Below are 13,759 nucleotides of genomic sequence, written 5' to 3' on the forward strand. Positions count from 1 at the left end.
TTGTTTTTATTCTTAAAATCAGAAAAATACATAAAAATTAGTTTTAGTGTTGGAGAGATTGTTAAAGATTTTCTGTCATTTATAATAATTTTCAATGGGGTTGGATACTTTTTTTTTTTTAAGATTTTATTTATTTGACAGAGAGAGATCACAAGTAGACAGAGGCAGGCAGAGAGAGAGAGAGGGAAGCAGGCTCCCCGCTGAGCAGAGAGCCCGATGCAGGCCTTGATCCCAGGACCCTGAGATCATGACCTGAGCTGAAGGCAGCGGCTTAACCCACTGAGCCACCCAGGCGCCCGGGTTTGGATACTTTTTGTTTGATGTTCCAAGTTCTTCATAGAGAGAGGTGATTTGTCACAAGCAATAATGGGAGAACAACTGAGTATAAACATAGTTACTCTTTTTACCCTTTTCTTTATGATTTCTTTTTTGTAGTAAAATAGGGAAAGGTTTATAGGGAAGCTGTTGTTTAAGGGGTATAGAATTTCATATTTGCAAGATGAAAATGTTCTGAATAATCTGTTTCACAACTGTGAATATACTTACTACAGAACTATATAAATTAAAGATGGTTAAGATGGTAAATTTTATTCTACATTATTTACCACAATAATGAAAAAAGAATGACGAAGGGATTAGACATTGAAGTTTGAAGAAAAAGTGTGAATTTTTGTAGGTTCTACTTTGAATAGTATTCAGAGATTATTTTACTTTGCCTGATTTTAATATTTAAAGTTACTGCAAGCTTGGTAAACCCCAGACTGTTAAAAGAATTACATTTATTAAAGGAATTACAAAACACAGAGGCTTTTAGAAATTTTCACTCTATTGATTAATTACGATGACATCTTAATAGTGTTCTTCAGAAATGAGAGTTTTCTGAGTCCTGGGAGAGAAAAATCTCTAGTGGTTCTCCAAAAAGACATGGGAGAGAAAAGCCTGGTTATGGTAGTGAATGTATTAGGTAAACACACTATCAGATAAAGATGATGCAAGCAGAAATAGTTCAGGAAAAAAATATGTTCTATATAGCAGTAAACTTCTATTTTGGCAGATAATAAATACCTTTATGTATTTGGTATCTGATATGTTAATACACCGTGATAGGTATTGGTAGTGTAAGTTGGTCTCCTTGGGTCCTTAGAACTTTCTAGTTTTCCCTTTTTTAAGGGCTTATTTACTGCTTTTACTTGGTGTAAGGAAAAAGAGTCAATGTATACATACATATACACAGTTTGAATTAAATGTAGTTTGTTTACGTAAAATTTTAAGTATTTTTTGTACTATATTTTAACACTAAAGACACAAAATTATTTTTTTTTAAAGGTTTATTTATTTTAGAGAGAGAGAAAGAGAGCGTGAGTAGGGGGGCAGAGGGAGAGGGAGAGAGAGAACCCCAAGCAGATTCCTAGCTAATCATGGAGCCTGACATGGGGCCCGATCCCACCACACTGAAATCACAACTGGAGCTAAAACCAAGAATCAGCTGGCCAACTGACTGAGCCCCCCAGTTTCCCTCAAAATTATTTTCCTAATGTTTATATATTGTTTTAAGTTAATACTTAATTGCCTGAATTCTTTGATTTTCATAGATTAAGATGAAGGAGATGAAGTATGAAGTGCAAGTACAGTGCTTGGAATGTGCAATAATTGTTTGCTTTTATCATTCTACTAACTTGCCTCAAATGATTAGAATGGTAGCAGTTAGGCCAGTGGTTGCAATTAGGCTTCAAGAGGAAGTGGCTTATGTTGTTTTAAAAGTATGTTGTATTAGGAATTCATTTGAAAGTAATATAACTCTACTTACTATGCTTAAATAGACCTTCAGAGGGTGTTGAAAAGGAAAGATACTGGGCTGGGCACCTGGGTAACTCAGTCAGTTGAGCACCAAGCAGAGAGCCCCATCCCAGGATCCTGAGACCATGACCTGAGCAGAAGGCAGAGAGGCTTAACCCACTGAGCCACCCAGGCCCCCATACCTCTCATCTTTACTGGGAAAAAAGAAAGGTCGCAGTACATGTTCAATTAATTAGTCATCCTATATGCCATGGGGCATCCTGCTCTGCAGGGAACCTGCTTCTCCCTCTACCTCCCTCCCTCTGTTATGAATAAATTAAAAAAAATAAAATCTTTAAAAAATTTGTAGTTGTTTTATAGGCAACATTCTGATATGATGCCACGAACTTACTTTAAATGGCATATTTTATGCTCCTAAATTTTTATACTTTGGATTTCTTTTATTTATTTATTTATTTATTTATTTATTTATTTTTTAAAAGATTTTATTTATTTTTTTGACAGATAGAGATCACAAGTAGGCAGACAGGCAGGCAGAGAGAGAGGAGGAAGCAGGCTTCCTGCTGAGCAGAAAGCCAGACACCTATGCCGGGGCTCCATCCCAGGACGCTGGGATCATGACCTGAGCTGAAGGCAGAGGCTTTAACCCACTGAGCCACCCAGGCACCCCTGGATTTCTTTTAAAGGGATTTTTAAATATTGCAGGAGTTTCTTTTAGCCATTTTATGTCTGAAAATCTAAAATATAATCTATTACTAAATTTTATATTTCACATTAAGACCAGGTTTCATTATAATGCTTTTTTAGGTGCTTAATTCTTAGACTAGCTTGTGTATGAATTCTGACCTTTGGACTGAAACTGAAAAAACTTAAGGATGCAATTTAGTCTAGCCATGTTTTGTCACTGCTTCAGATTTTGACTTTTTTTTTTTAAAGATTTTATTTTATTTATTTGACAGACAGAGATCACAAGTAGGCAGAGAGGCAGGCAGAGAGAGAGAGAGGAGGAAGCAGGCTCTCTGCCAAGCAGAGAGTCCAACGCGGGGCTCGATCCCAGGACCCTGGGATCATGACCTGAGCCGAAGGCAGAGGCTTAACCCACTGAGCCACCCAGGCACCCCCTGACTTGTTCTTTTAATGTAAATCCTTGGTTCTTTCTTCTTCACCTGAATTTTGGGAAGACTTTGAAAAGTATTTTTTTTTAAAAGATTTTATTTATTTATTTGACAGAGATCACAAGTAGGCAGAGAGACAGGTAGAGAGAGCGGGGTGGTGGTGGGGAAGCAGGCTTCCTGCTGAGCAGAGAGCCTGATGCGGGGCTTGATCCCAGGACCCTGGGATCATGACCTGAGCCGAAGGCAGAGGCTTTAACCCACTGAGCCACCCAGCCACCCCTGAAAAGTATTTTATTATTATTTTTTTAATTTTAAAAATTTATTTATTTGACACAGAGAGAGAGAGAGATCACAAGTAGGCAGAGAGTTCTGCATAGAGAGAGGGGGGAATCAGGCTTCCTGCTGAGCAGAGAGCTGATGCAGGACTCTATCCCAGGACCCTTAGATCATGACCTGAGCCGAAGGCAGAGGCTTAACCCGCTGAGCCACCCAGGTGCTGGAAAAGTATTTTAACCTTCCAGATCATAGGATTAATACTTGTAAATTGTTTAAGTTCCAAATTCTTGATTAAATTATTTAAATGCAACAATAATAAGAATAACAAAAGTGGGTATTGAACTCAGTCTGTGCCAGGCCTTTGACTCACAACAACTTTATAGAAAGATACTGCTTTCATTCCGCTTAGCAGTGGTGGAAAATAAGGTATAGAGAGGCTGAATGAATAACTTGTCTTAGGTCACACAGCTAGTAAGAGGCAAGGCCAAAATTAGAACCCAGGCTATCTGGCTTTAGATTTAATCAAGCTCTCTACTCTTTATTGTAGAGTAATACAACCTATGTGATACATAGGGTACTCAGTGTTGAACTGGACCATATAGAGGGCATTGCCTTGGAAATTCCATAACAATTGAATTTAATAATAAAAATAGGTTATATATTGTTATTGTATATGTACACATATATATTATATATATGTGTGTGTGTGTATATAGACACATAAGCAGAACTATGCAGTACATGTTAACATGTACTGTATATTGTTACTCCTTCATTCTTCAGTGGCAGATTAAGATAGTTCTATATTTAGATTCCAACTCCGTTTCTGATCTGGGATGTGTGAAGAGCATTAGAGAATTTAAATTTTATCCATTTTGATGTATTAGTAATTGTTTCCATGTAATTTCTGGCATCAGTAACTATTCTGTGTGTTGAACCATCACTCTGGGGCCGAGAGTATGATAGCACCCAGAGCTTTCAACTTAAGTTTTATGAGATGATGAAGAAATCAGTCCCATTGCCTTTGGTAAAATCAATTTATTGAGTCTTTTCCTGGCAAGAAGCCAGTTACTTGTTATATCCACTAGATATGGGGCCAGAGTTGTTATTTTTTATGTGTGGTAAGAAAATACATACAATCTGCAATCCTGACCAGTTTAAGTGTACAGTTTAGTGGTGTTAGTAATACAGTGTTGTGAAACAGATCTCCAGAACATTTTCATCTTGTAAATCTAAAGTTCTATATCCATTAAACAAAAACTTTCTTAATACCCCTGCCTTCAGCCCTGATAACTACCATTCTACCTTCTGTTTCTGTGAGCTTAACTACTTTTAGATACTTGATATGAGTGGATGCATCAGTATTTATCTTTTTGTGACTAGATTATTTCACTTAGCATAAGGCCCTCAAGGTTTATCTGTGTCATACTCTGTGGTGGGAATTTTTTTCTTTTGTGAGGCTGAATAATATTCCTTTGTATGTATATACCACATTTTATTTACTATTAATATTTTTAAAGAAATTTATTTATTTATTTATTTATTTATTTATTTTAAGATTTACTTATTTGACAGAGAGAGCTCACAAGTAGGCAGAAAGAGAGAGGGGGAAAGCAGGCTCCCTGCTGAGCAGAGAGCCTGATGCAGGACTCGATTCCAGGACCCTGGGATCATGACTTGAGCCGAAGGCAGAGGCTTAACCCACTGAGCCTCCCAGGCGCCCCTCTTTATTTTTTAACTAATTTACATACCCAATGTGAACCTCAAATCCACTCCAAGATCAAGAGTCCTACAATCTTCCACATGACCCAGCCAGATGCCTCTACTAAAATAATTCTTAAGGGTTTTTGGTATTTTTGTTTTTGCCAGTTCAGTACTTTGTAGGACTTACACAAAGTTATTGATAGAACAAATAAAATAATTCAAGTGAATTAAAATTTGCTTCATAGACATTCTTTTTTTTTTTTTTTTTTTAAAGATTTTATTTATTTATTTGTCAGAGGGAGAGAGGGCGAGAGAGCACAGGCAGACAGAGTGGCAGGCAGAGGCAGAGGGAGAAGCAGGCTCCCCGCCAAGCAAGGAGCCCGATGTGGGACTCGATCCCAGGACGCTGGGATCATGACCCGAGCCGAAGGCAGCTGCCTAACCAACTGAGCCACCCAGGCATCCCATAGACATTCTTATAAAGAGTTTTTTGTTTGGAAATAAAGATTAATATGAAGTTTGGGTAATAAGTGGTTTTAGGCATTCATTTTGTGGTATCTGGCTTTTGACATATATATTTCTTATCAATTATTAGAAATGATCTACATTATTGTTAAGAATAGTTTTATTATTTACTATTTGTTCTTACAAGATGTCTACTGGGTATTGTTCTTTTGGGCGCCTATCTCACTGAAACTTCATTATGTACACTTATTACTTGCATCTGACTAGTGATTATGATCAATTTTAGTTTGTCTTACTGAAGGCAACTATAGGATTGATATTTAAAAGTTCTGGAGTTAAAAGAATTTTAACTGCTACAAAGGTAATATTCATTTTCATAATGCTTTTAAAATATGATAAATGAAACACATATTGGTTAGAATATAAAATGATACTCCTACTGCTACAGATAGAAAACTAAAGATACTCTATAGATTAGGTAGGAAAAACAAATCAGCTAGAGCATTGTTTTTCAAAAGTTAAAGGATCCCTAATTTTAATTTGTCCTCAAAAGATCATCACTGCTTATTGGAAATGTAATGAAAATAGACTGTATAATTAAGCATGATTTAATTTTGATATTCGCTTTGCTTTCAAGGGAGAATTTTTTAAAAGATTTTATTTATTTGAGCAAGCATGAGAGAGAGCGAGCCTGAGTGAGGGGAGGGGCAAAGGGAGAGGGAGAAACAGACTTCCCTATGAGCAAGGAGCCCGATGTGAGCCTTGATCCCAGTATCCCAGGATCATTACCTGAGCTGAAGGCAGACACTTAACCAACTGAGCCACCCACATGCCCCACAAGGGGAGAATTTTTTTTAAAAGACTTAATATTCAGCCATTTATATTTACAATACCAGAAACAGTGATCTACTTTCCCCTTCTCATTTTATTTGGATTATAGATTTCAGATGGCATTTGTTTATGCTCTACACATACAAAAAGCATGTGAGGCAACACCATTCCCATGTAATTCTCTTTAGAATTTTAACATGGTAGATATACAAATATGAGTCTTATGTGGTTAACTCTGTTATCAATAAATAGTTTCACCTGAAATTCTCAAGATAAATTAGGTTAAAAAATTTTTTTATAATTTAATTTATTTATTTGAGAGAGAGCAAGAGAGTGTGAACAGGGGGAGGGTCAGAGGGAGAAAAGGAGGGAGAAGCAGACTCCCTTCTGAGCCAGGTGCCTGACATGGTTCTTGATCCCAGGACCCCGGAATCATGACATGACCTGAAGGCAGATGCTTAACCCACTGAGCCACCCAGGTGCCCATAAAATTAGGTAAAATTTAACTGTACTGAATTTTGCAATCTGTTAGCCACACTTAAAAAAAAAAAAAACTGCAGTGGAAAGAAAGACACTAAAATGAGACCAACTCTACATCTTTCATTTTGTGTTCTCTTTATTTAGTGCAATTAAGCACAACTTTTAAAAAAATAAAATGAAATATTTTACATCTATATTCAAGTGTTCACTCTCATTATTTTCCTGTTTTCAACCTTAAAAATATTTGAAATATTCTGTAAATACTTTCTTTTCCTTATAGAAGAAACAGATTTTGAAGAATTGTGTCTTAATACACAGAAATCAAGATAATTTTCCAACTTCATGCTTGTAATAGTGGGTTTCAATTGTAGTCCTTTAAAATTAAAATAGACAAGGTATAGATTTTATTTCTCAGGAGCAGAATTGATAGTGAAATCTGCTATATTGTGAATTCACATTTTTTCATCCTTTATTAACTGTCTTGAATGCAGGCCCAGTAGCTCTGTGACATTTGCAGCTGTATTGTGACATCATAAACCCCATCATAAGGGAACCTGGCTACAGACTGGAGGTAGTCTACTAGGTGCTAATCAAGTGCCATGTTACAACATTGTGAGGTTTTCCCAGTTACAAGTGTCATTATAAGGATTTTTTTTTAATTGCAAAGCCAAGTAAGGCTGTCAATTGCATCATCTTAACTTCAGATTAACTACTGCCTTTAGTGGGGTTGTTGGTGGATGTGGTGGCACCAGCATAATCTATGTTTCAGGCATCCTGTGGAAGAGGATTATTCAGGGGATCTGGAAGAAAAGGTAAATCATGTCTATGATGAGTTCATTCTACGCACTTTTAGAGCCTCATAAAAAGAGGTATAAAAATTATGGAATATAAAATACACCCATTTTTATTTATGTTTTTAAGTAGCTGCCTACATGATTGTTAGAAAGTGATGAATATACTACTAGATCTTCCTCTGGTCTTCTCCCTCTCTTCATTTAGGCTTTTTATGCAAATGTTCCCTCCTCTGAGAAGCTTTCCACAACAGGTATATTTTGATTAGCCTCCTTCCACACTACCCCTGCCTTGTAACTCTGATTCCTTACCTTCATTTTTCTTTTAAGAATTTAACAGCAGGGGCGCCTGGGTGGCTCAGTGGGTTAAAGCCTCTGCCTTCAGCTCAGGTCATGATCTCGGGGTCCTGGGATCGAGCTCTCTGCTCCGCCTCTCTGCTTCCTCCTCTCTCTCCCTGCCTGCCTCTCTTGCCTACTTGTGACCTCTGTCAAATAAATAAATAAAATCTTTAAAAAAAAAAAAATTTTTTTTAAATTTAACACCAATAAAAAATGTTGTATTTGTCTTCAGTTTTCTGTATCTTTCTGGTGGAGGAGAGCAGAAACTTTTCTTGTTCATTGCTATGTCCCTACTGTCTAGACTGGCCCACACAGCAGGCTCCTGATAAATATTTGTTGAGAGAATAAATGAATGAGTTAATTCATAAGTATGACCTGCTTTTGTGATATTTTTTGTATATTAAGTCTTAGAATGAAAATTTGATGTTTATGACAATTTTTTTTAAAGATTTTATTTATTTATTTACTTGAGAGAGAGACACAGATAGCAAAAGAAATAGTGAGAAAGAGAGTATGAGTGGTTAGGAGTGGGAGAAGCAGGCTCCCCGCCCATCAGGGAGCCTGACGCAGGGCTTGATCCCAGAACTCTGGGATCACGACCCAAGCCAAAGGCAGACGCCTAATTGACTGAGCCACACAGGTGCCCCAGAAATATTTCTTCATTTCTGTCTGAAGTATGCATATTTTAGTTCAGATGAACTAAAGTTTGTGTCCCTATACTAGTGTCTCTTAGGAAAAACTATTCTCTTTTTCCAGAGCTGCTTTAGACTTCTGTTTGCACATTAGGAATAAAGTAATTATAATACTCTTAATAGATTGCTCGTAGTATTTCTCAGATCTTTGTTTTCTAGCTCTAAAGCATCAGTTGCAAAATTCTCCTTGCTTATTACCATTTCCACGTAGTTACCCTACCCTTGCTTTCAATGTAGCCTACCTAAAACTGAATGTGCCACCTTTCTTTGCCTACCTTTGGCTTTGGAGCCTGCCTGCATGTCCTTGAATCACTGCCAGTGTTCCTTCTATGTCACCTGCGTAAAATACCCTACTTCAAGGATGCTGTAGATTCCGCTGTGGCTCATGTGCTCAGTATAATCATATAATAATACTGAAATGCTAAAGGTAGGGAGCCACGTGAATTTTATTTTTATTTTATTTATTATTATTTTTTAATGTGTAGCAGTGAAGTTTAGCCAGTTTACCAATACAGTGATAGGCTTAGTAGTGATCACCAGTTTTGGCAAAACCAGTGAGTATACAGTGTCTGAATATAGAATGTCTCTATATCTAAGGATTTGGGGTTTTTGGGTTTTTTTTTTTTTTTTTAAGGATACATCTGAATTCTCTAGAGTTTGTCATATGTGCAGCTTCTCAGCCTGTATTTCCGCAGTTTAACAAAAGAGTTGTCTCATGAGCTTTTACACTGTCCAGAGTTTGGACATAGAGAAGTTTCACTGTAGTTACAGAATTCCTCTAACTTATCTCCAGAGTTCTAGGAGTACAGTTTTGTATTAGTGGCTACAGCTCCTTTTCCACAGCAGGTATTACTAACACCAAGCCATTTTGATAGAGTATTTATTTAATAATTTAAAATCTTGAAAATTATACTTGAAAGGTATTTAAAATAACTTGAAGCATGATTTATCTTTATCAAAACCTAACAGATCTTTCTTGAGTTGTTCAGTTCTTCAGAATATCTGATGTCTTGGGGCGCCTGGGTGGCTCAGAGGGTTAAGCCTCTGCCTTCGGCCCGGGTCATGATCTCAGGGTCCTGGGATCGAGTCCCGCATCGGGCTCTCTGCTCAGCAGGGAGCCTGCTTCCTCCTCTCTCTCTCTCTCTGCCTGCCTCTCTACCTGCTTGTGATCTCTGTCTGTCAAATAAATAAATAAAATCTTTTAAAAAAAAAATATCTGATGTCTTTAAAGCTGGAGTATTTCCACACAGAAAATGCTTGTGGGTGCCATCCAGCATTTTATTTTATTTTATTTTATTATTTATTTTTTAAGATTTTATTTATTTATTTGACAGACAGAGATCACAAGTAGGCAGAGAGAGGGGAGGGAAGCAGGCTCCCTGCTGAGCAGAGAGCCCGATGCAGGGCTCAATCCCAGAACCCTGAGATCATGACCTGAGCTAAAGGCAGAGGCCTAACCCACTGAGCCACCCAGGGGCCCCCATCCAGCATTTTAATCCACAGGTCCAATCTATGATACCAGTAGTACTCTTGGGTGTAATTTTTTTTTTTTTAAGATTTTATTTATTTTATTTGACAGATAGAGATCACAAGTAGGCAGAGAGGCAGGCAGAGAGAGAGGGAAGAGGAAGCAGGCTCCCTGCTAAGCAGAGAGCCCGATGCGGGGCTCGATCCCAGGACGCTGGGATCATGACCTGAGCCGAAGGCAGAGGCTTTAACCCACTGAGCCACCCAGGCGCCCCTCTTGGGTATAATTCATATTATATTTCACTCAGTCTCTGACTCGCGAACTCTCTCTCAAGCTTTGGGTTATGGTGGTGTGGGTTGTGCTTCTGTGCTGTAGTTGAAATCACAGCCTGCTCAGTTTTTTTACACTGTGAGCGGGGTGTCTAAGAGCTGCATTGGGATAGAACAGCGGTTTCCAAAATGTGGTGTGCGGAACCCTAGGGGAGACTTTCAGGAGGTTTAGGAGTACCAGACTATTTTCATAATAATGCTAAGATTTATTTTCCTTTTTCTCTGTAATGATATTTATACTGATGGTGTAAAAACAGAAGAGGGTAGGATTAAAGCTGTTGGTGCCTTAGTACGAATCAAGTCAGTGACATCAAACTATACCAGTAATCAGTGTATTCTTCACCACCATTCACTTTGCAAGTTAAAAAAAAAACAAATCGACACATCAGTTTCATTTAAACAATTTTTTAAAGGATTTTACGGATTTATTTGAGACAAAATACCATGATGAAGCCGTAAATAGTACCAATTGTATCAAACCCTGATCCTTAGGTACATGTTGTTCTAATATTCTGTGTTATGAAATTGGCATGTTTACTGAAAGCATTTCTGCTGTGCAGTAAAGACTGATGGTGTTCTTGAAGAAAAACACTTGTGTAATTGTTTGAGTGTTGAAATGAACTAGCTGAGTTTTTCCCATAGGACGTCAGTTTTCTCTAAAGAATAGCCAATAGCCAAAGCATGGCTATTCAAACTTGAGCGTTTGGAAAACATTTTCTTTTTTCTTCTTCTTCTTCTTTTTTTTTTAGATTTTATTTATTTATTTGACAGAAAGAGAGATCACAAGTAGGCAGAGAGGCAGACAGAGAGAGGGGGGAAGCAGGCTCCCTGCTGAACAGAGGGCCCGATGCGGGGCTCTATCCCAGGACCCTGAGACCATGACCTGAGCCGAAAGCAGAGGCTTAACCAGCCTCCAGGTGCCCCTGGAAAACATTTTCTTAAAAGCAAATGAAGTAAGCTTGTCACTTCAAGGAAAACAGTTAGCAGTGTTTATTGTCTATGATAAAATTCAGGCTTTTAGGGAGAAGTTCTGAATTTTGGAAATCCTGTATCTACATTGTGAGCTTGGTAGCTTTTCAATTTATAGTATTCTGATGAGATTGATGTTGGTTTTAATGAATGAGGTTTTCTGATAAAGTATCATGAAATACGTCAGCATTTGGGAGATCTGCTTAATCCAGTGAGCCAATATTTTCCAAATAACTACTGCGTGATGTTACAGAATCATGCATGAGACCCATTCAAAGTGCAGGATTGGTCAGTGGATTTTAATATAACTTGTTTCAGATTCCCCATTGCAACTGATTTTTATGAAATAACCACCTGTTCAGTTTTGGTGTAGTAACAGAGAAAATTCGGTGAGGTCCAAATCTTCACTTATCAAATAAAATCTTGTAACAGATTCAGTGCACAAGTAGGTATGAAAATTTGGCTGATTTCAAATAAACTAAACATTGAAAGAATTTGTAAAAAAGTAAAACATTGATACTCTGGTCACTAATTTTTCTGTTTTGGAAAATGTAATTATTTTTAATAAAGTACTATTTGTGTTAACATGTAGTAGAATTATTTTTAAGGTATAAAATTTTTTCAGTTTTAATTTCTAATATGGTAAATATTGATACATATACATATAACCAGTGATATGCTGGAGCTGGCTTGTGAGAACTGATTGCCTGCATCTTTTTCCAGCTTTGTGTTCAGTGTCATCTGTTGGTAACCTGAAATCTGCCATAGTCGGGGTTTCACATTGCAGAAATCAGCAAACATTTGAAATCAAGGTTCTCTCTTCCCCAATACTGAGTGTTAAACATTTACAGCATCTGACTGGATATAAATCAAGCAAGAGCTCTTTAAGTCATTAATAATTTTTAAGAGAGTACAGGTGTCCTGAGAGACTAAAATGTTTGAGAATTATCTGTGTGGCTGAAGGCATACCTTTTGGTAATTTGTCCACAAAGAAGTGGATGCCTTTTTATTGTTTATACAGATGTGTCTTGTGCTGCTTTGTCATTTCTAGAACAAATCCTTCCTTTTTTTTTTTTTAAATTTCTGGTTGTTAAATATATTTGTTCCACTATGGTATAATCTTTTTCTTTCCCCTAATATCTGAGGTAGACAATAATGCTCTAGGGGCAGGTGGGATGAACTTGCCCATTGGGCTATATGTTGGGTGTGTCTGCCCTTTTCTGTCTATTATTCAGGCCTAGCTCAAGCTGTGGCTTCTACACAAAGCCTGTACGTATTGTTCAGACCCATTCTGTTCTGTACTCCCCTGACTTTCATGGCCCATACAGTGGAGCAATTCGTTCTACAGTGCTTGGTGTGCTATTGTTTCTTAGGTGTTAGTTTTACCAATTTTATTTCTACCCTAGTGCACCTAGTACAATGCTCATCACATAGGTCCTCTTGCATGGATGAAAGATTTTTACTTTTGGATTACCAGAGAAGTTTGCTTTCTAAATAATGAGCTTATAAATAAATCTTACAATTATTTATTATAAGCCCAGTTTTTAATAATTGTTTTTAAGTGTAAGTAGATTGGAAATCATTGGTGTTTCTTAAAGTGAGGCCCTATATAGAGGGTTCCTTCAAAGTTTTAGATCTTGTGGTTCTACTACCATTTGTAGCAGAAACTGGTAGCTTATTTCACTTATTTCATTTTCAAAGTCTTTGACTCTTTTAAGTAAGTCATACTGAATAGTGAGTGAAACAGTAAAATAAGATTACACTGGCCTGCCTATAGGATTGAGTTGTTGACTAATTAGAAAACTTGACAGGTTTTGAATCCAGCAGGGGTGGAAGTACTGTGTTTTGCTATAGGGATCTCTGTTGAAACTACTCAGGGGTACTGGGAGATGGTTGTACTTTCTTTGTGTAAGCTAAGTGATGGCTTTGGCCCTTTCTGTACATGCTGGAGGTAGCAAGGAGGGAAACTGTAAGAGGGACATTTCAGATCTAAGGCATGCACTTTCTTTGGATCAGACACACTAAGAGCATGAGAAATCCTGGAATTCCTCTGGCCTGTGCCTTTTTTGTGATTATGGGGACATAAAAGTAATGACTTTCATTAGTATAGAGACAAGGCATTAGCTTATCTCTGGAGTAGTACCAGAATATCCTATTTTGAACATTTCGTTTATTAAAAAATAATTCACCATATTTAAGTTCTGTCTCCAATTTCTCTTAGGAAGTTGGAGAGGGTAATTTATACTTTGGCCTAAATAAGGATTCACTGTTAATAGTCGTGAGGTCGTAGTGAGGTAGTTTAACTGCTTTAGAACTTTGGGCTTGGAACATTCTTAGCCATCGAAGCATGGGAACCGAAAGTGAGGAGCATGGGTTCTTTAATATCTATCACATCAGAGAATGACTGTTCCAGGACAGTAACCACCTCCTAATGGTAAGTACCCCGTGAGCTTGTCATTTATTAGAAGCAGGTGAAAGGAAGGAAGAAATGGCCAGTCATAAT

The 13,759-nt window shown here is 37.4% G+C and overlaps 1 protein-coding gene across 15 annotated transcripts in view; it reads left to right on the forward strand.

Annotated features, from left to right (window-relative positions):
* Positions 1 to 13,759, forward strand: part of CREM (cAMP responsive element modulator) — a 71,988-nt gene that overhangs the window by 24,472 nt on the left and 33,757 nt on the right. For 2 of the 15 annotated variants that reach the window (XM_059184270.1, XM_059184272.1), the window contains exon 1: positions 7,245 to 7,480. The exons of 10 other annotated variants lie outside the window; for them this stretch is intronic. In XM_059184270.1, the coding sequence (XP_059040253.1) occupies positions 7,406 to 7,480 (75 nt within the window). In that variant the 5' untranslated portion in view covers positions 7,245 to 7,405. Of the gene's footprint in view, positions 1 to 7,244; positions 7,481 to 13,595; positions 13,691 to 13,759 lie in introns of those variants that run through there. 3 more of the 15 variants (XM_059184273.1, XM_059184256.1, XM_059184257.1) reach the window with 2 other exon arrangements.

The sequence above is a fragment of the Mustela lutreola genome, chromosome 8 (genome assembly GCF_030435805.1).
Source record: "Mustela lutreola isolate mMusLut2 chromosome 8, mMusLut2.pri, whole genome shotgun sequence".
NCBI lineage: Eukaryota > Metazoa > Chordata > Mammalia > Carnivora > Mustelidae > Mustela > Mustela lutreola.